The sequence below is a fragment of the Pongo abelii genome, chromosome 3, assembly GCF_028885655.2.
Source record: "Pongo abelii isolate AG06213 chromosome 3, NHGRI_mPonAbe1-v2.0_pri, whole genome shotgun sequence".
NCBI lineage: Eukaryota > Metazoa > Chordata > Mammalia > Primates > Hominidae > Pongo > Pongo abelii.
Genome location: NC_071988.2, coordinates 7,087,028 through 7,113,358, shown reverse-complemented (window position 1 = coordinate 7,113,358; position 26,331 = coordinate 7,087,028). Strand labels below are relative to the sequence as shown.

The following is a 26,331-nucleotide window of genomic DNA, read 5'->3' as shown; positions in this document are numbered from 1 at the left end:
TGAATGAAATTTAACTTAAATTCAGTGAGCACAGCAAGTATGACCTAGGTACATTCACCATACTAAGTGTATGTGTGAGAATATGTTTATTTTCCTTTCAAAAAACCAATTATCCATGTAGCACAGTGGCTAAGGGTATGAGTCCAAGAGTCCAATGGCCAGGACCTACCACCTATAAACTGTGTTCCAGTTACTCATCTTCTCTGTGCCTCAGTTTCCTCATTTATAGAATGATGATAATTATAATAGAATGCCTCGATTGAACTGTTGTATGGATTGAGTGATATTATGCAAAAACAGTGTTCTTGACTCAAATTAGTAATTCTTTTTTTTCTTTTTTTTTAAATTAAATTTAATTTTATTATTATTATACTTTAAGTTTTAGGGTACATGTGCACAATGTGCAGGTTAGTTACATATGAATACATGTGCCATGCTGGTGTGCTGCACCCATTAACTCGTCATTTAGCATTAGGTATATCTCCTAATGCTATCCTTCCCCCCTCACCCCACCCCACAACAGTCCCCAGAGTGTGATGTTCCCCTTCCTGTGTCCATGTGTTCTCATTGTTCAATTCCCACCTATGAGTGAGAACATGCGGTTTGGTTTTTTGTCTTTGCAATAGTTTACTGAGAATGATGATTTCCAGTTTCATCCATGTCCCTACAAAGGACATGAACTCATCATTTTTTATGGCTGCATAGTATTCCATGGTGTATATGTGCCACATTTTCTTAATCCAGTCTATCATTGTTGGACATTTGGGTTGGTTCCAAGTCTTTGCTGTTGTGAATAGTGCCGCAATAAACATACGTGTGCATGTGTCTTTATAGCAGCATGATTTATAGTCCTTTGGGTATATACCCAGTAATGGGATGGCTGGGTCAAATGGTATTTCTAGTTCTAGATCCCTGAGAAATCGCCACACTGACTTCCACAAGGGTTGAACTAGTTTACAGTCCCACCAACAGTGTAAAAGTGTTCCTATTTCTCCACATCCTCTCCAGCACCTGTTGTTTCCTGACTTTTTAATGATTACCATTCTAACTGCTGTGAGATGGTATCTCATTGTAGTTTTGATTTGCATTTCTCTGATGGCCAATGATGGTGAGCATTTTTTCATGTGTTTTTTGGCTGCATAAATGTCTTCTTTTGAGAAGTGTCTGTTCATATCCTTGGCCCACTTTTTGATGGGGTTGTTTGTTTTTTTCTTGTAAATTTGTTTGAGTTCATTGTAGATTCTGGATATTAGCCCTTTGTCAGATGAGTAGGTTGTGAAAATTTTCTCCCAGTATGTAGGTTGCCTGTTCACTCTGATGGTAGTTTCTTTTGCTGTGCAGAAGCTCTTTAGTTTAATTAGATCCCATTTGTCAATTTTGGCTTTTGTTGCCATTGCTTTTGGTGTTTTAGACATGAAGTCCTTGCCCATGGCTATGTCCTGAATGGTAATGCCTAGGTTTTCTTCTAGGGTTTTTATGGTTTTATGTGTAACATTTAAGTCTTTAATCCATCTTGAATTAATTTTTGTATAAGGTATAAGGAAGGGATCCAGTTTCAGCTTTCTACATATGGCTAGCCAGTTTTCCCAGCACCATTTATTAAATAGGGACTCCTTTCCCCATTTCTTGTTTTTCTCAGGTTTGTCAAAGATCAGATAGTTGTAGATATATGCGGCATTATTTCTGAGGGCTCTGTTCTGTTCCATTGATCTATATCTCTGTTTTGGTACCAGTACCACGCTGTTTTGGTTACTGTAGCCTTGTAGTATAGTTTGAAGTCAGGTAGCACGATGCCTCCAGCTTTGTTCTTTTGGCTTAGGATTGACTTGGTGATGCGGGCTCTTTTTTGGTTCCATATGAACTTGAAAGTAGTTTTTTCCAATTCTGAGAAGAAAGTCATTGGTAGCTTGATGGGGATGGCATTGAATCTATAAATTACCTTGAGCAGTATGGCCATTTTCACGATATTGATTCTTCCTACTCATGAGCATGGAATGTTCTTCCATTTCTTTGTATCCTCTTTTATTTCATTGAGCAGTGGTTTGTAGTTCTCCTTGAAGAGGTCCTTCATGTCCCTTGTAAGTTGGATTCCTAGGTATTTTATTGTCTTTGAAGCAATTGTGAATGGGAGTTCACTCATGATTTGGCTCTCTGTTCGTCTGTAATTGGTGTATAAGAATGCTTGTGATTTTTGTACATTGATTTTGTATCCTGAGACTTTGCTGAAGTTGCTTATCAGCTTAAGAAGATTTTGGGTTGAGACAATGGGGTTTTCTAGATATACAATCATGTCATCTGCAAACAGGGACAATTTGACTTCCTCTTTTAATTGAATACCCTTTATTTCCTTCTCCTGCCTGATTGCCCTGGCCAGAACTTCCAACACTATGTTGAATAGGAGTGGTGAGAGAGGGCATCCCTGTCTTGTGCCAGTTTTCAAAGGGAATATTTCCAATTTTTGCCCATTCAGTATGATATTGGCTGTGGGTTTGTCATAGACAACTCTTGTTATTTTGAGATACGTCCCATCAATACCTAATTTATTGAGAGTTTTTAGCATGAAGGTTGTTGAATTTTGTCAAAGGCCTTTTCTGCATCTATTGAGATAATCATGTGGTTTTTGTCTTTGGTTCTGTTTATATGCTGGATTACATTTATTGATTTGCATGTGTTGAACCAGCCTTGCATCCCAGGGATGAAGCCCACTTGATCATGGTGAATAAGCTTTTTGATGTGCTGCTGGATTCAGTTTGCCAGTATTTTATTGAGGATTTTTGCATCAATGTTCATCAAGGATATTGGTCTAAAATTCTCTTTTTTGGTTGTGTCTCTGCCAGGCTTTGGTATCAGGATGATGCTGGCCTCATAAAATGAGTTAGGGAGGATTGCCTCTTTTTCCATTGATTGGAATAGTTTCAGAAGGAATGGTACCAGTTCCTCCTTGTACCTCTGGTAGAATTCGGCTGTGAATCCATCTGGTCCTGGACTCTTTTTGGTTGGTAAGCTATTGATTATTGCCACAATTTCAGGGCCTGTTATTGGTCTATTGAGAGATTCAACTTCTTCCTGGTTTAGTCTTGGGAGGGTGTATGTGTTGAGGAATTTATCCATTTCTTCTAGATTTTCTAGTTTATCTGTGTAGAGGTGTTTATAGTATTCTCTAATGGTAGTTTGTATTTCTGTGGGATCGGTGGTGATATCCCCTTTATCATTTTTTATTGCATCTATTTGATTCTTCTCTCTTTTCTTCTTTATTAGTCTTGCTAGCAGTCTATCAATTTTGTTGACCTTTTCAAAAAACCAGCTCCTGGATTCATTAATTTTTTGAAGGGTTTTTTGTGTCTCTATTTCCTTCAGTTCTGCTCTGATTTTAGTTATTTCTTGCCTTCTGCTAGCTTTTGAATGTGTTTGCTCTTGCTTCTCTAGTTCTTGTAATTGTGATGTTAGGGTGTCAATTTTGGATCTTTCCTGCTTTCTCTTGTGGGCATTTAGTGCTATAAATTTCCCTCTACACACTGCTTTGAATGTGTCCCAGAGATTCTGGTATGTTGTGTCTTTGTTCTTGTTGGTTTCAAAGAACATCTTTATTTCTGCCTTCATTTTGTTATGTACCCCGTAGTCATTCATGAGCAGGTTGTTCAGTTTCCATGTAGTTGAGCGGTTTTGAGTGAGTTTCTTAATCCTGAGTTCTAGTTTGATTGCACTGTGGTCTGAGAGACAGTTTGTTATAATTTCTGTTCTTTTACTTTTGCTGAGGAGAGCTTTACTTCCAACTATGTGGTCAATTTTGGAATAGGTGTGGTGTGGTGCTGAAAAAAATGTATATTCTGTTGATTTGGGGTAGAGAGTTCTGTAGATGTCTATTAGGTCTGCTTGGTGCAGACCTGAGTTCAATTCCTGGGCATCTTTGTTAACTTTCTGTCTCGTTGATCTGTCTAATGTTGACAGTGGGGTGTTAAAGTCTCCCATTATTATTGTGTGGGAGTCTAAGTCTCTTTGTAGGTCACTCAGGACTTGCTTTATGAATCTGGGTGCTCCTGTATTGGGTGCATGTATATTTAGGATAGTTAGCTCTTCTTGTTGAATTGATCCGTTTCGCATTATGTAATGGCCTTCTTTGTCTCTTTTGATTTTTGTTGGTTTAAAGTCTGTTTTATCAGAGACTAGGATTGCAACCCCTGCCTTTTTTTGTTTTCCATTTGCTTGGTAGATCTTCCTCCATCTTTTTATTTTGAGCCTATGTGTGTCTCTGCACGTGAGATGGGTTTCCTGAATACAGCACACTGATGGGTCTTGACTCTTTATCCAATTTGCCAGTCTGTGTCTTTTAATTGGAGCATTTAGCCCATTTACATTTAAAGTTAATATTGTTATGTGTGAATTTGATCCTGTCATTATGATGTTAGCTGGTTATTTTGCTCGTCAGTTGATGCAGTTTCTTCCTAGCCTCAATGGTCTTTACAATTTGGCATGATTTTGCAGTGGCTGGTACCAGTTTTTCCTTTCCATGTTTAGTGCTTCCTTCAGGAGCTCTTTTAGGGCAGGCCTGGTGGTGACAAAATCTCTCAGCATTTGCTTGTCTGTAAAGTATTTTATTTCTCTTTCACTTATGAAGCTTAGTTTGGCTGGATATGAAATTCTGGGTTGAAAATTCTTTTCTTTAAGAATGTTGAATATTGGCCCCCACTCTCTACTGGCTTGTAGAGTTTCTGCCGAGAGATCCGCTGTTAGTCTGATGGGCTTCCCTTTGTGGGTAACCCGACCTTTCTCTCTGGCTGCCCTTAACATTTTTTCCTTCATTTCAACTTTGGTGACTCTGACAATTATGTGTCTTGGAGTTGCTCTTCTCGAGGAGTATCTTTGTGGCATTCTCTGTATTTCCTGAATCTGAATGTTGGCCTGCCTTGCTAGACTGGGGAAGTTCTCCTGGATAATATCCTGCAGAGTGTTTTCCAACTTGGTTCCATTCTCCCCGTCACTTTCAGGTACAGCAATCAGACGTAGATTTGGTCTTTTCACATAGTCCCATATTTCTTGGAGGCTTTGTTCGTTTCTTTTTATTCTTTTTTCTCTAAACTTCCCTTCTCGCTTCATTTCATTCATTTCATCTTCCATCACTGATACCCTTTCTTCCAGTTGATTGCATTGGCTCCTGAGGCTTCTGCATTCTTCACGTAGTTCTCGAGCCTTGGCTTTCAACTCTATCAGCTCCTTTAAGCACTTCTCTGTATTGGTTATTCTAGTTATCCATTCTTCTAAATTTTTTTCAAAGTTTTTAACTTCTTTGCGTTTGATTTGAATTTCCTCCCGTAGCTCGGAGTAGTTTGATCGTCTGAAGCCTTCTTCTCTCAACTTGTCAAAGTCATTCTCTGTCCAGCTTTGTTCCGTTGCTGGTGAGGAACTGTGTTCCTTTGGAGGAGGAGAGGTGCTCTGCTTTTTAGAGTTTCCAGTTTTTCTGCTCTGTTTTTTCCCCATCTTTGTGGTTTTATCTACTTTTGGTCTTTGATGATGGTGATGTACAGATGGGTTTTTGGTGTGGATGTCCTTTCTGTTTGTTAGTTTTCCTTCTAACAGACAGGACCCTCAGCTGCAGGTCTGTTGGAGTTTGCTAGAGGTCCACTCTAGACCCTGTTTGCCTGGATATCAGCAGCAGTGGCTGCAGAACAGCGGATTTTCATGAACTGCAGATGCTGCTGTCTGATCGTTCCTCTGGAAGTTTTGTCTCAGAGGAGTACCTGGCCGTGTGAGGTGTCATTCTGCCCCTACTTGGGGGTGCCTCCCAGTTAGGCTGCTTGGGGGTCAGGGGTCAGGGACCCACTTGAGGAGGCAGTCTGCCCGTTCTCAGATCTCCAGCTGCGTGCTGGGAGAACCACTGTTCTCTTCAAAGCTGTCAGAGAGGGACATTTAAGCCCGCAGAGGTTATTGCGTCTTTTTGTTTGTCTGTGCCCTGCCCCCAGAGGTGGAGCCTACAGGGGCAGGCAGGCCTTCTTGAGCTGTGGTGGGCTCCACCCAGTTCGAGCTTTCTGGCTGCTTTGTTTACCTAAGCAAACCTGGGCAGTGGTGGGCACCCCTCCCCCAGCCTCGCTCCTGCCTTGCAGTTTGATCTCAGACTGCTGTGCTAGTAATCAGCAAGACTCTGTGGGCGTAGGACCCTCTGAGCCAGGTGTGGGATATAATCTCCTGGTGTACTGTTTTTTAAGCCTGTCGGAAAAGCGCGGTATTAGGGTGGGAGTGACCTGATTTTCCAGATGCCATCTGTCACCCCTTTCTTTGACTAGGAAAGGGAACTCCCTGACCCCTTGTGCTTCCCGAGTGAGGCAATGCCTCACCCTGCTTCGGCTCGCGCACGGTGCACTGCACCCACTGTCCTGCGACCACTGTCTGGCACTCCCTAGTGAGATGAACCCAGTACCTCAAATGGAAATGCAGAAATCACCCATCTTCTGCGTCGCTCACGCTGGGAGCTGTAGACTGGCGCTGTTCCTATTCGGCCATCTTGGCTCCTCCCTCAAATGAGTAATTCTTAACAATTATATTTATTATCACCTGTCATTTTCTGGGGACTCTGCTAGGCCCTGCAAACAAAGGTGGTAAGAAGAAACTCTGTGGTCTTGCCCATGAGAAGGACAGTCATACAACCAGTGCCTGCAAAGGGTGATGAGTGCAGGAAGGGCAGCAGCAAAGGAGGGGCACCTCTTCTGGGGTCCATAAAATGACCAGGTTTAGTGGTTCACTACGACAGCTCATGGACTCAGCCTGTAGTTGTACCCATGGCTAAGACTTATTGCAGTGAAAGGATTCAAAGCAAAATCAGCAAAGGGAAAAGCTATAATGGGTAAAATCCAGAGGAAACCAGGCACAAGTTTCCAGAATCTTCTCCCCATGGAGTCACACAGGATGCACTTAATTCACATGAGCTGTGGCAGCATGTGTGAAATGTTGTCTACCAGGGAAGCTATCTTGAGCTTAGAGTCCAGGGATTCTGCTGGGATCAGTCATACGGGCACATCTCCTTCCTGTCATGTGCCAAGATTGCAGACTCCAGGAGGGAAAGCAGATGTTCAGCTTAGCCACATTGCATCTAATGAGACCCTGTGGTCAGGGTACCTTGCCAGAAAAGGAGACCTCGAATTGATTTTTGGAACATGTGAGGAGAGTTTGGGGAACGTGGGTGCTCTAGTTGCGTTGGGGCATGGCGTATTCAGGGACTGCCAGCACGTGCTTGGTTGGGGAGGATATGAGATGTGGGTGCAGACCCTAGCGCGACAAAGCCGCTATCTCAGGGAGCTGTGGTCTAGGGGGATGACAGATAAACTGTGGCTTAGATACTCTGGTAGGCTAAGCAAACAGCTGGTGGGAGCTCGGGGTCAGAAATGCCCATGTTAGTGGCCCAGGGGAAGCTCCAGAGAAGGGATTATCTTGGAGGGATTTTTCAGGGTAAGGAGTCCATTCTAGGTGTAAAAGTGATTGGAGATGGGGCAAAAGGAGTGGCTTTAAAAAGCTTCTGGGCTGGGCGCGGTGGCCCACACCTGTAATCCCAGCACTTTGGGAGGTCAAGGCAGGCAGATCATTTGAGCTCAGGAGTTCGAGAGCAGCCTGAGCAACATAGCAAAACCTCGTCTCCACAAAAAGATATAAAAAAATTAGCCAGGCATAGTGGCATACACTCTATAGTCCCAGCTATTTGTGAGGCTGAAGTGAGAGGGTTACCTGAGCCCAGGAAGTCGAGGGCGTGATGACGCCCCTGAACTCCAGCCTGGGTGACAGAGGGAGATCCTGCCTCAAAACAAAACAAAAAGCATCTGCATAATGAAACATGCAATGAGATACCATTTATGGGTGAATGAACACACACACCAAAAGCCACCTTTATGAATATGATATGCAGGGAAAGTAGAAACCTGTAAACTGGAGAGACGGTCACTGCATTCATGGGGATGGCTGTCTGAGGCTGAGAGGGAGGGGAAAGAATTGCAGGGAGCCATAAAGAATTCCAACTTAACTTGTAAATTTCCATGTTTTTTGTTTTTGTTTGTTTTTATATTTTTTGAGATGGAGTCTCTCTCTGTCACCCAAGTTGGAGCACAGTGACACAATCTCAGGTCACTGCAACCTGGGCCAGCTTCAAGTGATTCTCCTGCCTCAGCCTCCCAAGTAGCTGGGATTACAGATGTGTGCCACCACGCCTGGCTAATTTTTGTATTTTTTAGTAGAGACAGGGTTTCACCATGTTGGCCAGGCTGGTCTCCAACTGCCATCCTCAGGTGATCTACCCACCTCAGCCTCCCAAAGTGCTGGGATTAGAAGCGTAAGCCATCATGCCCAGCCATCTGTAAGGTTCCATGTTTTTTTGTTTTGTTTTTGTTTTTTGAGACGGAGTCTCGCTCTGTTGCCCAGGCTGGAGTGCAGTGGTGCAATCTTGGCTCACTGCAAGCTCCACCTCCCAGGTTCACGCCATTCTCCTGCCTCAGCCTCCCACTTCCATGTTTTAAATGCAAAAAAAAAAAAAAAGATGTGAGTGTTGGATTCACAGGTGTTTAATATTATTATTATGGTGTGGGTTTGTTTTTCATGGTTTTTAGAAAGATATTGGGGTGGGGGAGGTGGGATGAAGGCAACAGAATGATGAGACAAGAGTCAGGACAGCCGGGGCCATCTCTGAGCTGCCCGGAAGCCCTGCTGGGTGATCCTGAGTGTGAGGGGAACAGAGGTCTTCCACGTTATTTGAGCCAGGAGAACTCATGATAAGACATGAAGTTTATGAAAATAACTCACTTAAGCATGGAGGGTGGAAGGGAAGACAAAGAGACCAGTGGGGATTGTGAAAATAATCTAGACAGTGACCCAGGGGAGGCCCTAGTGATGGTTTTGAGGAGATGCCAGAGATGGAGAGCTCACTGCGGGAGGAGAGCAGGTGTGAAGCTTGGCAAGGAGAGCAGGTGTGAAGGTTGGCGAAGAGAGCAGGTGTGAAGCTTGGCTGAGTGGGGCTGAGAGGGCTCTAAGGTGACGGGTGCATCCCAAGGCTGTGCGTGTGTGTGTGTAGGAGTGTGTCTATGTGTGCAAGTATGTATGAGTCTATGTGTGATTCATGTGTGTATGTGTGCACTTGTCTATGCATGGATGTATGTAGGAGTGTGTGCGTGGGTCAAATGTGAACAAAAGCGTGCATGTGTTCCTGTGTGTGTGCATGTGTGTATATGTGCCTGTGTCTGCATGCATATGTGTATGAGTACATGTGCATGTGTCTGTGTGTACAAGTGTGTGTGCATGTGGGGGAGTTACTTGTATGTGTGTCTATGCATGCTTGCATACATGTGACTTGAGAGTTCCTGTCTGTGGATCTCCTTGTGTCTTGCGGGAGGCTTGTGGAGGAGAGGCAGAGAGCAGCTCAGGCCCCACACAGGGTCCTGCCGTGACCTGTAACCCCATCTGTGGTTCTCGGCTTCAGGAACTGTACTGCAGCACCGTGGACACTTTCCAGAAGTTCGTGGATGCCCTGTTCCTTCAGACGCTCCCTGGCATGACTGGCCTCCCACCAGAAGATTGTGGCTACTTGAGACAGGAAGTCCAGGAGAATGCTGCCTGGCAGCTGGGGAAGTCAGATCGCTTCCGGAGGCAGCAGTGGAAACTCTTCCAGGAGCTCCTAGAGCAAGACCAGCAGGTGTGGGCATTTGGGAACCCAGGGGCTCTGGTCTGCATTTTAGAAACACATGAAGAAGCATGAGAGATCTCACTTCCTGAACACCCACTAGTGCCTATTGTAGGTGCTCTACGGAGATGACTGTTGCCTCCCTTTCACAATGGCCCACCACAGGGGTGGGATGAGAGAGCAGAGCCCTCATCTCCCTCAACAGGAAGTCGGAGATCATACCTTAAGTTGATCAATCAAGAAGAGCAGCAAAGCTAGTTCTTTAGAATGAGAGAAATAAGTAGCCAACCAAATGGCAGGAAGGAAAGGGGTTCACAGGGAGTGGGCTCAGTGGGGGTGGGGGAAGCGGCACACATAAGACTCCTGTTTTTCAGTGAGAGTCTGATTATTAAGACCATGGATTTATGGTGAGACAGAATCGTGACCCCTCAAAGATATCTATGCTGTGTTCCCTTACAGGGCAAAAGGCAGGTGCAGTTGAGTGAAGGATTTTGAGGTAGGGATGCTTGTGGGTTATCCTGGTGATCCCAGCTTAATTGCAAGGGTTCTTACAGGAGACAGGCAGAAGGGTGGGAGTCAGAGAAGGAGGGTTGATGTTGTAAGCAGAGGTCGGAATGGTGTGGCTGTGAGCCTAGGAACTCTGGCTGGTTCTAGAAGCTGGAAAGGTCAAGGAGCACATTCTCCCCTATAGCCTCCAGAAAAGAGCGCAGCCCTGCTGACACCTTGATTTTAACCCATTAAGAACCATTTCAGCCTTCTGGCCTCAAAACTGTAAGGTAGTAGATTTGTGTTGTTTTCAGCCACAGCTTGTAGCAATGTGGAACGGCAGCAATAGGAAACTAATATAATACACATTGGTTTTTTTTTTTTTTTGGAGATGGAATCTTGCTCTGTCCAGGCTGGAGTGCAATGGTGCGATCTTGGCTCACTGCAACCTCCACCTCCCAGGTTCAAGCGATTCTCCTGCCTCAGCCTCCCAAATAGCTGGGATTACAGGCACGTGCCACCACGCCTGGCTAATTTTTGTATTTTTAGTAGAGAAGGGGTTTCACCATGGTGGCCAGGCTGATCTCAAACTCCTGAACTCAAGTGATCTGCCCGCCTTAGCCTCCCGAAGTGCTAGGATTATAGGCATGAGCCACTGTGCCCAGCCCACATTGATTTTATCTTTAAAAAATTAAAAACTGTTAAATTAAAGAAGGCATTTCCAAATTCAGCATCCACCAAGACCGCCCGCCAGTCCTTTCTCCCCTGCCTTCGGCCCTCTAGGGGCTGTGAAACTAACATCCTCAATATCCATATCCCTTGCAGCTAGCCATGGCTGAGTGACACTGCTCTGGCCTTTGAAACAAGGCAAAGGGCTTCTGTTTCCTGATACCAAAGCCGGTTTTGCTTGGAGCAGCCCCCTTCTTCAGTGTCCCATTCTTCCTTCTTAGAATGCACGGGAGGCCTGGAGGTGCATCAGCCTTTCTCTGTCCTAGAGGCTGCCTGCGTGAGCCTGGTGGATTCCAGATGGTGGAGCAGTCTCAGACAGCCCTGAGCCCCTGGCGGTGCTGTTAAGTCATTACCGCAGCCCTGAACCGCCCGCCCCTACATGCTTATTGTCAGAAACAAGCCCTGTTTCTTTAAGTTGGGTTTGCAGTTAGTTACAAAAGACCAGTGTGACTGATGCATCCATCTGAAAGAGGTTTCCTAAAACAATTCCTTGGGGCAATAGAAAGTACAAAGTAGATAGAGGAAAGCATTGTGCAAACACATGACCACTCACAGCTGTGGGGACAGGCACAGGGCCTAGTTTCCTGCCGGAACAACTTCTTAGACCTCCTTCTAGTTCATTCAGTCCTCTGTCAGTGGCATCCGGTTGCCCTGTCGTAGGTGACTTGTCTGTCTCCTGCATTTGGCTATGAGTTCCTTGAGGATGGCAACCCTGATTTTCATCTTGACACCGCCTATTCAAAGCCCAGTGGCTGCAATACGGTAAATGTCAGGAAAACTTGTTGCATTTCCAGCAACAATAATGCAGCTTTGGAAATGATTACAGTGTTGCCTTTGCCATGTATTCTTCTAAGTGATCTAAATGAAGCTGAATTCATCCAATTCATTCCAAATCCTGGGCCGCAGACCAATTCATTTACAGTCTTTGGGGAGGGAGGAGGACCTGGGCCTCAGTGTCTTAGAAACCAGGTGAGCCTAATGGGCCTCTGAAGTGGACTCACTAAATGCATGTAGGGGCCTTTTAGAGACCACTGTGGTTTTGCAGCCAGGCGCCTAACCTCAGGAGCCTAAGACATGGGTTTGAGCCAGAGCAGACACGTTAATGGGCTGTGTGAATTTAGCCAGTGAGCTGACCTCTTGCAACTCTGTGATTTTACACAACTTGCTAAAAATACCTCAGAACTCCAGCTTCTCTGTGAAAACTAAGGGTCACAATATCCAAATGATTGCATTGAGATAATGCAAGTTAAGACCTTTTGCACAATATCTATTGAATCATTTAATGGTATTGACAGTGAAGGAATCCAGAATTTCATTTCTGACAAAACACCTATGATTCATCTAAAACTCTCTGGTTAGGAGTCTTAAGTTATTTTAGGCAAATAGTAGACTATGCACAGCTCTGTTTTTAATGTTTGTTTACTTTGTGAGCATATGATTGTGAATTTTTCTTGGCATGTGGGGAAGGTTTCTGGCTGAGTTTTGCATGCAGGAAGCAAGCAGGAGAGTTAATGACCTCATTAACTCATTATATAAGTATGACCCAAGCCTGTTTTCTCAAGGTGTCTATGTCATACTTAATTTACTGGTTACTTAACTGCCTTAAATTAACACATGATAGCCAGGCGCAGTGGCTCACGCCTATAATCCCAGCACTTTGGGAGGCCAAGGCGGGCGGATTATGAGGTCAGCAGATCGAGACCATCCTGGCTAACATGATGAAACCCCATCTCTACTAAAAATACAAAAATTAGCCAAGTGTGGTGACAGGTGCCTGTAGTCCCAGCTACTCGGGAGGCAGAGGCAGGAGAATGGCATGAACCCGGGAGGCAGAGCTTGCAGTGAGCCAAGATCACGCCACTGAACTCCAGCCTGGGTGACAGAGCGAGACTCCGTCTCAAAAAAAAAAAAAAAAAAAAATTAATACACGATAGTTAGAGATCCACCTGCCATATTTCCTCATTGATGAAAAAAAAGAGAAATGAGCTGTCGTTCAGATGAATATTAGTTATGAGAAGAAAAGCACCAGCAAAGCTATTCATGGAAAATCAAAAACACATCGACTACAAATTGCCTTTCCCACATTGTTTTCTATCCAAAAAGACAGTGGGTTGTTTCATATCCCGTTGCTCAGGGAAGTTGTTAAAAATTATGGAATTTGTGAATTACGCCATTGGAACAGGTTGTAGAATGATGTTTCTCAAAATTTAATCTGCTCTAATGCAGATTTCTGCTCCCAGTCCCCTTGCGGTAGGCAGCTATAATGTCCCTTCAAAGAGACCCACATCCTAATCCCTAAAACTTGTGAAAATGTCTGGTTACAAGGCAAAAAGGACTTTGCAAATGTGATTAAGCAAAGGATCGTGAGATGGGGATATTCTCCGGATGATCTGGCTGGGCCCCATGTCATCACAAGGGTCCTTATAAGTGAAAAAGGAGCAGCAGTGCCAGAGTGAGGAGTGAGAAAGACTCTGCAGCCATTGCTGGACTTGATGACGGAGGAAGGGGCTGTGAGCTTGGGAATGTAAGTGCCCTCTAGGAACTGGAAAAGGCAAGAAAATGGATTCTGCTCCAGACCCTTGGGGAGGAGTGCAGACCTGCCAACCCTCATTTCAGGCTTCCGATCTCCAGAAGTGTAAGGTAATAAGTGTTGTTTTAAGCCAACAAATTTGTAATAAAGTGTTATAGCAGCCACAGGAAACTAACACACCAGTGAGTAGGAGTGGGGCAGGGAATGTGGCAGTTGGTGCACTCCTTAGCATAACAGTAAAGAACATCAGTGCTAATGGCAGTCTTTCTGAGTTTGAATCCTGGCTCCCCACCTCACGCTCCTCTCCGTCTCTCTCTGTACCCCACTCCAGGTGGTTTTCATCATTTCATCACCAAGTCTGCTCTCCTCTGTGCCGAGCTTTCCGGCCTCCTCTTACTGGACACAGTGGTGGTGTTTGGCCAAGTTGGTCTCTTCCCTCCTCCTTGAAACACCCGCTTAACTTTCTTGCTTCTCCCAGCTCACTTCTTTCTCCTTCTCAGTCTCCTTTGCTGGCCCCTTCCCAGCTCCTTAATTTCTGAACACTGGAGAGCCTTGGGGTGCAGTCTCCAGTCCTCTTCTTTATCTACATGCACTGTCTCAGTGATCCCATCCAGTCACACACCATCTGTATTAGTTTTCTAATGCTGCGTAACAAGTAACCCCCAAACTAGAAGCTTAAAACAACATGCACTTATTGTCTCACAATTTCTGTGGGTCAGGGGTCCAGGCACAGTTTAACTGGGCCCTTTGTTCAGGGCCTCTCACAAGGCCACATCCAATCCCTGGGCTGGGGCTGGAGTCTCATCTGAAGGCTTGACTGGAGAAGAGTCACTTCTGTGCTCACTCACATGGCTGTTGTCAGGAGTCAGTTCCTCAAGCATCGCTGGACTGAGAGCCAGCGGCTTCCAAATTTATACGCTCAGCTCAGGATCATTCCTGAACTCAGATCTACATGAAGTCTCCATTTAGATGATTGATAGACATGAGAAATTGGTGTGTCAAAAACAGCTGTTGCTCTTCCTGCCAACCTGCCTTACCCACAGCCTTCCTCCATTTTTCTGCTAAATTGGGGCAAAAACCTTGGGGTCATCCTTGACTCCTGTTTCTTTTACACCCTACATCGGTTGACAAGAAATCCCATTGGTTTTGCCTTCAGTCTAATCCTGAATGTGACCACTATTCAGCACCTCTCCTCTTAGCACCCTGGTCAAAACCACTCTTGTCTGGGTTACTGCAACAGCTGACCAACTGCTCTACCTCCATTCTCAACCCCCAGCCAGAGTGATACTTTTAAGACAAGCTTGTCCAACCCACAGGCTGCATGCAGCCCCAACACAAATTCGTAAACTTTCTTAAAACATCATGAGATTTTTTTGCATCTGTTTTAGCTCATGAGCTATCGTTCGTGTTAGTGCATTCTATGTGTGGCCCAAGTCAGTTCTTCTTCCAGTGTGGCCCAGGGAAGTCAAAACATTGGACATCCCTGTTTTAAGACATCCTATATGCCACTAGTTTTTAGGATACATATTTAAAAATATTTTAACATCCCTGAAATCAAGATACATTTTAATTTAATTGGCAGTGACTTTTCTCTGTTAGTGATACCGGAAATAATTGGGCATCTTACAGTCATCAGCACAAATAGATTGGATAGGGAACACTAAGTCACATCGTGTTGCTTCTCTGCAGAACCCCCAATGGCTTCTCATTTCACACAGCATAAAAGCCAGAGTCCTTGCCACACTCTGCAGAGCCCACCATGTCAGGTCCTGGCTGCCCTCTGACCGCACCTGCATGCTGCCCCCAGCCCCACTGGTTCTTTGCACTCCTCTGGCTTTCTGGGCACGCTCCTGCCTCACGCCGTCCTGCTCCGGGTCTTTGGTCCATGTCACCTTCACAGCGAGGCCTACTCTGACCATGCTGTTTAAAACTGCAATGCCCCCCATACCCCCGGCACTCCAGTGTTTGCCTCAGGAGTTGATTGTAGAGTCCACCCCACCTAAAAACCCTCCCTGTTACTAGGAGGACACTAACAAACTTTCAGCACATACTAGGCATCAATCAGTAGCTCTTTCCCTTTCTCCCCATAATACATGAGAGTTTGAAACAGAGTAAAACTTACTTGAGGCCACAAAATGAGCTGATAGCAATGACCAGCACTCTAGCCTGAGGAAACACTTCTGAATGTAAGCATTTACAAGCCTGCATTTGATAATGCTGAAGAGGTTTGTGTAACAGCTGCAGGCACCATCTGGTCCAGAGATCTTGACCTTATCGATCATCATCGAATCCTGTTGCTAGTTTAAGCTGCATTCTCAAAACACATAGCAAAGACCCCTATATACTTTAGTGGCAATGCAGACTCACCTTTCAAAGAATCAACACTGGCCAAGCATGGTGGCTCATGCCTGTAATCCCAGCACTTTGGGAGGCCGAGGCAGATAGATCACCTGAGATTGAGAGTTCGAGACCAGCCTGGCCAACATAGCGAAACCCCATCTCTACTAAAAATACAAAGATGAGTTGGGCGTGGTGGCATGCACCAGTAATCCCAGCTACTTGGGAGGCTGAGGCAGGAGAATCGCTTGAACTCGGGAAGCGGAGGTTGCAGCGAGCTGAGATCATAGCACCTCACTCCAGCCTGGGTGACAGTGAGACTCCATCTCAAAAAAAAAAAAAAAAAGATGACTGTGCAGAATTTTCTAGAATGTTTCTCACAAGAGGAGTCAGAGATGGGATTTAATGAAATGTTCCGGATAGCACAGTGTAGTTTTGTGAGAGTTAAGTGCAAGTGTTATGAATCACAGCGTCCACCAGAACTGAAGTCTAGGCTGCAAGTGCTTCTGTCCAGGTCTCTGTGTTTAATCTGCATTCCAAATGCAGCATGCGCCATCTCCAGGATGCCAGAGGTAGAGCCTTTTACAAAGCCATGGAAAAGGGATGGACTCTCACCTTAAGGATGGAGTCCTTGGTTGTAGCATGGTCTTGCTGAGTTAGGTGCATTTGGTGATGTGAGATCGTCAGGGAGGAGCATGGTGGATTTAGAAAATATTTGAGCTTTGGAGACAGAAAGATGTAGATTTCAGTTCCTGCCCCACTGTTTATTAGCTGTGTGACCTTGGGCATCATTAGAATATGCTTGTAATGTGTGTTCTTTTAAAAACAGAGGAGATTAATAGCCCTAAAAACAAGGCACTATGAAACAAGATAAGACACTGAAAAAATATACTTTATGAATGAAAATTATAGTAATGAGGCTGGGAGTGGTAGCTCACGCCTGTAATCTCAGCACTTTGGGAGGCCAAGGCAGATGGATCACTTGAGGTCAGGAGTTCAAGACCAGCCTGTCCAACATGGTGAAACCCTGTCTCTACTAAAAATACAAAACATTAACTGGGCATGGTGGCGGGTGCCTGTAATCCCAGCTACTTGAGAGGCTGAGGCAGGAGAATCGCTTGAACCCAGGAGGCGAAGCTTGCAGTGAGCCGAGATCTCACAGGAGATCACTTAGCCTGGGCAACAGAGCAAGACTCCATCTCAAAAGGAAAATTATAGTAGTGAAAACAGAAATGGAATTGGATTCGTTAATAGAATAGCAGATTAAATTGTGGCTAAAGAAACAATGTGCGAATTAGAAGATAAATGCAAGAAGGTGGTCCCAGAACACAGCTCAGAGATCTAAAGAGATGGAAAATATGAAAGGAGACATGGAGAATAGGATGACAAAATCCTATAGGAGTAGAACATATCTAATTCTGTTGAAATAAAATAGGCAATTTTTAAAACAGTAACTGAGAACAGAGGTAGTGAGGGAAATAAGAAATAATACTGGGCAAAGGAACATTGATGATTCAAACAATGAACTGAGGAGTTTAGAAATGAGCAGTTTAGATGAAGAGTTTAGAAAACAGCGCAGAACCAAAATAATGAAGAGCGGTATCCAAGAAGGCAGAGAGAACACTGGAATCCTATTTCTCCTTCTAGTCTGGGGGAGGGCAGAAATATTAACTTTATATTTACAAATTAAATATACAATTTAAAAACTGAAGAGTAATCACGTGGGAGAGAACAGTCCCTCCCATCCAGGAGCCAGCCTGTTACTCGCAGCTGGGCCTGGGTGTTCTCCTATTGAACAACCAACCACCGAGCATCCACATGATGAGGCCCCTCTGTTACATGAAAGATGGAGCCAAAAATGAGACTACCCTGCCACCATACCTGAACACAGACCAAACGTGAACATTGTCCAACTCCCCACCCCTGAAATGCCCAGACACCCCATCCTGGCTGAGCCAAGCCTGGCTTCATTAAGCCCTCCCCAAATCACCTCCCACAGCCCGCACCTGGGCCTTTCTAACCCCTCTACACGTTCTCCCTTGCTACATCAAGTGATAACCCAATCTGTTCAGCCTTAGGGGAGCTTAGGGGAGCTCTGATGGCCTTTGCAGTGCATTGACAGAGTAAAATAACTAAGCAGAATATGTCACTTCCAAGGTAGAGAAAAAAGTATCCCAAAATGCAGGTTAGAGACCTAAAAAATGATGAATCCAATAAAAGAGAAAAACAAGTTGGGAAGAATGCACATTTCATAATACCTGGAAAACACAAGATTAGATGGTGGGAAATAAGTCCAAGCATCCCATTAGTCACAATAAATACTAGCAGATTCATTCGGATTGCTAAAAAACACATTTCCTAATCTAGCTATGTGGCATTACAGGAGACACAGCTAGATCATCAAAAGTTAGAAAGTCAAGGGAAGGAAAACAATATCCCAGGCAAATATCCACCAAAAGAAAGTGCATGATACTAATATCTGACAAATTATACTTTAGGCAGAAAACATTTTTTAGGGATAATAAATGAGTCATTACATAGTGTAAGAGGAATATACAACAATTTAGCCACAAAACACATGAAGCAAAATTGGACAGACTTGAAAGACGAACAAATTGAAACCATGATGGAAGATTGTAATACCCCATCTCACAAAAAAATAACAGATCGATCAGACCATAAGTCAGGCCATGAAAAATTCTGTTCTGAACAGCACAGTCAATTAGCATGAGCAGATGCTCCTACATCAAATGTTATGCACCATATTTATGGATAATATGAATGTCTCTATTGAAAAGCCAAAAGGATCTACAAACTGTCACAACTATGAAGATTGCTCTGAAATGTCACCACATACAAAATCAGTATCCCAAACCAGTAGATTGCCTCCATACCAGCAACACCCAGTGATAAAGAAAGATCATCTCCAGAATCAAAGCCACAAGCTACCTAAAAATAAGTTGACCAATATGTATAAGAGCTTAAGGGAGACGTTTATAGAATGTCATTGAAGGCATGAAGAAAAATGAGAGAAATGGCATGTTTTGGGGTGGAAAACTCAGTTTTCCAAAGATGGCGATTCTCTTCAAATTGATCTGTAAAATCAACCCAATTATGAGAAAATTCCCGAGTCTTTTTTCCCCTAAACTTGACCAGCTGATCCTAAAAGTCATGTGAAAGGAAAAGCAACCAAGAATACCTAAGGCAGCTTTGAACAAGAGGATAAGGTAGGACCTACCCTCGCTGCATTGATGTTTAATTGCTAAACGTTAGCAAGCATGGTGTTGGTGCAGAAATAAACAGACCAATAGAACAAAATACAGAAGCTGGGACAAGATGTGTGTGTATATGTTAATTATACAAGACAAATTGGCATTAGAGGAAAGCCAGAAAAAAATAAATTATTTAATAAACATTGTTGGGACAATTAGTTATCCATTTATCCAGAGAAAATTAGATCCCTTCCTCACTCCACAGAAAATAAATTTTAGATACTTCAATTTAGAGTATTTAAAATTTTCCTATTTGCGTTTTTCCTAAATGCAAATAGGAAAGATTTTAAGGTTTTAGAAGAAAATACAAGAGAAAACGTTAATGAAATTGGGGCATAGAGCGATTTAAAAAAGAAACACACACACACAAGAAACAAAATGCACAATCCGAGCAAGCAGGATTGTTGAAGTGAGTAACCACATACCTGCTCTGTCCCTCTGTCCTGAGTTCAGGTGTGGATGGAGGAGTGTGCGCTGTCCAGCGTGCTGCAGACACACCTGCGGGAGGACCACAAGGGCACCATCCGTGGCGTCTTGGGCCGACTGGGCGGCCTCACTGAAGAGTGAGTACAGCTCCCTGAAGGCCCAGGGCTTTGTGTCCTGCATGATGCTCCGTCCTCATCTGTACAGTGGGCACACTGACTGCCCCTCGGCTTCCTTTGAATGTAAATGACTTAACATTTCTTAGCCTCAATTTCCTTATCTATAAAATGGGCTAATGATATCTATTTCATAGAGTTGTCTGTCATAGGAACTTTTTTAAACAGCTTTTTTCAGGTATAGTTTACATACATTTATTTTACGAGTACAATTCAATGATTTTTAGTAAATTTTACAGAGTTCTACCCCATCACCACAATCCAAATTTAGAACATTTCCATCACCCCAAAAATTGCTACAACGCAATTGTAAAAAGATCTCTTGTGTCCAATTGCAGCCACTCCCCAATTATCAGTTTTTATATTCATTTTTCACATTTTTGCTATAACTGTTAGTGCAATATGGTCTTTCCAATTTGCTGGAAAGTATTTTTTTCCTTCTTTCATATGTATATATATATATATTTTTTTTTCTTTTTTCTTGAGACAGAATCTCGCTCTGTCGCCCAGGCTAGAGTCCAGTGGTGCAATCTCGGCTCACTGCAACCTCCCTCCACCTCCCGGGTTCAAGTGATTGTCCAGCTTCAGCCTCCCGAGTAGCTGGGATTACAGGTGCCCGCCATCATGCCTGGCTAATTTTTGTAGAGATGGGGTTTCACCATGTTGGCCAGGCTGGTCTCAAACTCCTAACCTCAAATGATCCACCCACCTCAGCCTTCCAAAGTGCTAGGATTACAGACGTGAGCCACCATGCCCAGCCGAGAAAAAAATTTTTGATATAGCTATTTTTTAGTTTTATTTTTCAACTTTAATTTTAGATTCAGAGGGCACATGTGCAGGTTTGTTACAAAGGTATATTGCATGATGCTGAGGATTGGGGTACAGCTCCCATCACCCAGGTAGTGGACGCAGCACCCCATAGGTAGTTTTTTAACCCTTACCCCCCTCTTGTAGTTCCCATTGTCTGTTGTTCCCATCCTTATATCTATGTGTGCCCAATGTTTAGCTCCCGCCTATAAGTGAGAACATGCAGTATTTGGTTTTCTGTGTCTGCATTAGTTTCCTTAGGATAATGGCCTCCAGCTGCATCCATGTTACTGCAAATAACATGATTTCATTATTTTTTATGACTGCATAGTATTCCATGGTGTATATGTACCACATTTTCTTTATCCAATCCACCATTGATGAGCACCTAGGTTGATTCCGTGTCTTTGCTATCGTGAATAGCACTGCAGTGAACATATAAGTGCATGTGTCTTTATGGTAGAATTTATTTTCAATTTATTTTCCTTTGGGATCAATATAACTATTTTTTAGTTGCCCAGCCCTTTGCAGAAAACAAATTGTGTATACCATCAAGAAGCAGGTGTCTAGCTATGGAATTGGATAATACAGGGGAAACATCAGAAGAGGATGGAGGCCGGGTGTGGTGGCTCATGTCTGTAATCCCAGCACTTTGGGAGGCTGAGGTGGGCAGATCGCCTGAGCTCAGGAGTTCAAGACCACCCTGGGCAACATGGTGAAACCCTGTCTCTACTAAAATACAAAAAATTAGCTGGGCGTGGTGCCGGGTGCCTGTAATCCCAGCTACTTGGGAGACTGAGTTACGAGAACTGCTTGAGCCCCGGAGGCAGAGGTTGCAGTGAGCTGAGATCGCACCATTACACTCCAGCCTGGGCTACAGAGTGAGACTCCGTCTCAAAAACAAATAAACAAACAAGAGGATGGAAACATAAGTAGGCTTGGACCAGGGACACCTAGTGAGCCATACTGAGGACAACAGAGAGCGATTGGGGAATTTGTCTAGCCTGAAAACCTGTGTCTTTTAATTGCATTAATGTTTAGTCCATTTATGTTTAATGTAAATCCTCATGCTGATATATATTTGGGTTTTCATATCAGTTTATGAAAATTCTCAGATATTTTCTCTTTAGATCTTCCCCTGCCCATTCTCACCCTCCTCTCTTTCTGGGACTCCAGTGACAGGATTTATGAGGCTTTTCCACTTTATCCCATATGTCTCTTACATGCTACTCTGTATTTTTGATTATTTTCTTCTCTGTGGTTCAGCATGGATATTTTCCTTTGAGGTATCTTCCAGCCACTCTCTCTTCAGCCATATTTTATCAGGTGCTAAGCCCATCTCCTGAGTCGTTCATGTCAGTTATTGTGTTTTCAGTTCTAGGATGTCCATTTGATTCCTTGTATAGTTTATAGTTATCTGCTGAAATTCTTCATCTTATCATTTAATTTCTGGAACGTATTAATCATAATTAGTGTAAAGGTCATGTCTGACTATTCTGTTTTCTGATATCTCGTGGGTATGTTTCTATTGTCTGTTTTTCTCTTTATTTTTAGTTAATTCTCATCTATTTGCATGTCTGGGTGTTTTTATTGGATGATGACCACTAAGCGTGAAAAATTGTAGAGATAATTTAAGACTTCAAATGATATGATCTTCTTCCAGAGAGGATTTATGTTACTTCTAGCAGGAATTTTGGATAGTGGGAGATTCACTCCACCCGTGTTGGAATTTAGCTGATTCTGAATTAGGTCTTAGTGGGAAATGGCTTTTATTCCTAGGATGAAGGCACCCACCAAAAAGCCTGGAGTGTTTGCCAGCCTCTTGGCAGCTGACTGTCAGACCTCTGTTCACCTCTCAGCCTCTCAGCAGACACCTCAAGTTATACAACCAAATGTTGAACCTCTCTGGCAGGCTGAGGTTTTTTACATGAATCACTGAAATAGGAACTCAATTAGCTCAAGATTTCAGCTTTGGATGTGCTGATTTAGAGTCATGCCATTAATTCTAGTGGCTGCATACCATAGGCTGCTGTACACATGCATTGGACAGCCAGGCAGGATGTGATGAGGTTAAAAAGATTAATAGACAAGCAGATGGCGGCGTGGTGCCGAGGGACCACCCATGCCTAAGAGGATGGCAGCAGAGGGCGGTGATTCCAACCTGCTTCCTTTTGGAGGGGCTTCTTGTGGGCTGTGGCTGTTTGGGGAGCTTGTCACTGGCTTCGTGAAGCCAAGGGCATTGACCCCACCCCTCACCTGCTTTCCTCAAAGGTCCACGCGGTGTGTCCTGCAGGGGCATGACCTGCTGTTGCGCTCGGCCCTCCGGAGGCTGGCACTCCGCGGCAACACCCTGGCCACCCTGACGCAGATGCGGCTGTCGGGGAAGAAGCACCTCCTGCAGGAGCTGCGGGAACAGCGTGCACTGGAGCAGGGGTCCTCCCAGTGCCTGGACGAGCATCAGTGGCAGCTGCTCAGGGCCCTGGTAAGACCAGCATGGTGGCCCTACCCATTCCAGACAGACGGTGCCCCTGTAGCAGGCCCCAGCTTCCAGCAGGTTTGCCAGAACCCGAATCCTAACACCCCTGGTGCTGCAGGGTGGGGTATTTGTTCGCTGGGGCTGCCATAGCAAGGTCCCACAGACCGGGCGGCTTACACTGCACACATTTCCCTGCTCACCATCCTGGAGGCCAGAATTCTGAGATAAGGGTGTGGGCAGGGCCGCTTTGATTCTGAGACCGCCCTCCCTGGCTTGTAGATGACAGTCTTCAACCTGTGTCCTCCAGGTCCTTCTTCTGTGGGTGTCCCATCTCTTCTTATAAGGACACCAGGCATATTGGATCACGTTCCATGCTAATGACCTCACTTGACCTTAATCACCTCCTCAAAGGCACTATCCACTTACTGACCTCCCATTTTGAGGTACTTGGGGTCAGGGCTTCAACATATGAATTTTGAGAGGACACAATTTAACCATAACAAGTGGAGATAATGGAGCCCCCGTAGGGGCCACCCATGTACCAAAAGTTTTTAGTATCGCTGATATAATGAGAAATGTATACTGGAAAAACCATACGGAATCAGAGGGGGACAGGTGCAGTTGTCATTGGGGGTGTGGTAGAGAAGGCCTCTGTGGTCTCTTTGAAGTGTGATAACAGGTTGAAAGAAAGAAATAGTAAGTTGTAGAGCTGGGAGTTACACCTAGGTAGGCTGGCTCTAGGCCTCCTGCATGTAGCCACCAAGCTCTGGGAGCAGCTACTGCTCTTTGACCCACGAATGAGGCACAAGCCCACAGTCTCTTTAGCTCTATCCAGGAGAGCTCCGAGGAGCAGGCAGGACTGACGGACCTCGCTCCAGCCCTGCTCACTTCTTTCTCCCTTATTTCTACAAATAAAGGCAGTCCTCGGCCCTGTGTGCCCTGCCTCAGCTTCTGTGATATCCTAAGAGACTCACATCTGGCTTCAAAACCTGGCTCTGCTGTGTGACTTTAGAAAGTTACTTAACTTCTCCGAGCCTTTGTGTCCTCCTCAGTGCTAGTGTTCAGGTCTCATGACGTTCTAGAAGGATGAGTAAGACCCCCATCTTGTGAGGGGCCATAGATGGTACTGGGCACACAGTTGGTGCTCAATAAATGCCCTTTTTCTGGGGACAGAGACACCTAACCTCATCCATTGATTTTTGCAAGCCCAGAGGCCACCTCTTTCTGCCCTTTCTCCATCCCTTTTCCAACCCCTGGGCCCTGGACAGAACCAACCCCACATCCCAGTCCTGGCCAGAGCTTCTCTGTGAGAGGCGCACTTGGCCCCTGCTCCCAGTCCTTTCCTTCCCAGGAAGCGCGTGTGCTGGAGGAGGCCAGCCGGCTGGAGGAGGAGGTGCAGCAGACACGGCTGCAGCTCCGGCAGCGGCTCCTGGCTGAGGCCCAGGAGGTGGGGCAGCTTCTGCAGCAGCACATGGAGTGCGCCATTGGGCAGGCGCTGCTGGTGCACGCACGGAATGCGGCCACCAAGAGCCGGGCCAAGGACAGGGACGACTTCAAGGTATGCACTGACCTCTGTCCCTGGGGACACCGAGGGCAAGAAGGTTCAGGGTAGGGTCCATGCCTGGGTCTGCTCCTTGCCACACCGTTCATGGAGCTTGTGGCCTAGTAGACTTTACCTGACTTCTCCATGTCTTGATTTTCTCATCTGTAAGATGGGATCTTCTCCCTCGCAGAATGGGGAGGATCAGTCACAGCAGATCACAGGTTCTGCTCCTGCTGTTAGGCCCTGCGCTGCATCATCCTGAGCACTGGCTCTGTCTTTACAGCAGCACTGAGTGAGACGTGGTGTCACCCAGAGCCACACAGCTGGTCAGTGGCAGAACCAGGATCCAAACTCAAATCCCTCTCTCAGAGAGATGTGTGCTTTCCCTGCCCCTGGCCGCCTCTGCTGAGACATTGGAGCTTTCTGGAGTTCATTCTGACGGCTGAGCAATGCCGCTAAAAATCAGTTCAGCTTGAGTAGGCAGTGGTTTAACTCCTTATACTAACAATAATCATAAATAATAGTGATAAAAATGATAACAGTAGGAAGTCATATTAGCATTGCACTTAAGTCTAACTAAGGGCTTCTTCCTGCCTCGTCTTACTGGATTTTCCCCACATCCCTTGCACGGTCAGGATCATTTTGCTTCCCACTGGGAAAAAGAGGCCTACGATTGGGCAAAGGATACATTTCCAGCCTCCAACCTAGTGAGTGGCAGCACCGGGGCTGCAGGAGAATGACCAGCACACATGCTGCATCTGCCTGGTGCCTCCCTTACAAGCTGTAAGGAGAGGTGGGGCACCCCTTACAGCACCTCGCTCGCTGCAGGCCACTGCAGGCAGGGTGTCTGTGGCTGGCAGACAGCAGCAGGTTACAGCCCTGTGCCCAGCAGGCAGCCCTGGCATCGGGAAGTGCAGGAGCCCTCCAAGGGGTTCCTTTCATCTCAATAAAACAAGTCACTTTGTGTGTCTGTGCAGCAAAGAGGCTGGACCCACATTTCTGCAACACCCTGTCTTATTCTAAATATCTCACATCTGCCTCAGATTATCCAAACATTAGGGCTGTCCCTGGCTGGTGATATTGGGAATGTCACCCCGTCCCTAGAATTGTCCACATGTTACCTAATAGTAAATGCTCGCTGCGTGGAAATGGAACAAAATATAGGGGTGTCATATTTTGTCCTCAGCTTTCCAGAGGGATTTTGAGTCGAGATTGGAAAATGAGTACCACCACAACTTCACACTTACAAAAAAGTAAAAGTAAAGTGAGGCCGGGCGAGGTGGCTCACGCCTGTAATCCCAGCACTTTGGGAGGCCGAGGCTGGCAGATCACGAGGTCAGGAGTTTGAGACCAGCCTGGCCAACACAGTGAAACCCCGTCTCTACTAAAAATACAAAAATTAGGTAGGTGTGGTGGTGTGCGCCTGTAATCCCAGCTACTCGGGAGGCTGAGGCAGGAGACTCACTTGAACCTGGGAGGCGGAGGTTGCAGTGAGCCAAGATCACACCACTGCACTCCAGCCTGGGTGACATAGCTAGACTCTATCTAAAAAACAAACAAAAAACCAGAAAAGCATTGAGTTTAGTTTCTAGAAGAACGGTCATTTATTCAACCTGTATTCAGGGGCTTCCTGGAACAGTAGTGCAAAGGTGTGTGCCGATGGGTACAGGGAGACTGGCCAGAAAAAAAACTGAGGAGGAGGAGAGAAGGGGTGGCCAAGGATCGAGGGCCTGGCGAAGGGAGGGGAGGTGGGTGCAGAGTGGGGTGTCCACTGCTCTACTGTGGCAGGAAGGCAGGTACACACAGGATGTGAAGATGTGGGTGTGTTTGCTTACTTTCGGGGAAAGAGGATGGGAGCTCCCAATAGGAAGTGCAAGGCTGGAGCCCAGGTCCTTGGAGGGGT

The 26,331-nt window shown here is 45.3% G+C and overlaps 1 protein-coding gene across 16 annotated transcripts in view; it reads left to right on the top strand.

The window, feature by feature from the left end:
* EVC (EvC ciliary complex subunit 1) overlaps positions 1–26,331 on the top strand; it is a 117,597-nt gene that overhangs the window by 56,998 nt on the left and 34,268 nt on the right. For 13 of the 16 annotated variants that reach the window (XM_063723307.1, XM_063723309.1, XM_063723313.1 and 10 more), the window contains exons 12-15: positions 9,449–9,661; positions 19,457–19,566; positions 22,681–22,891; positions 24,237–24,443. In XM_063723307.1, coding sequence (XP_063579377.1) covers positions 9,449–9,661; positions 19,457–19,566; positions 22,681–22,891; positions 24,237–24,443 — 741 coding nt within the window. Of the gene's footprint in view, positions 1–9,448; positions 9,662–19,456; positions 19,567–22,680; positions 22,892–24,236; positions 24,444–26,331 lie in introns of those variants that run through there. The other 3 variants (XM_054553698.2, XM_024246582.3, XM_054553699.2) reach the window with 3 other exon arrangements.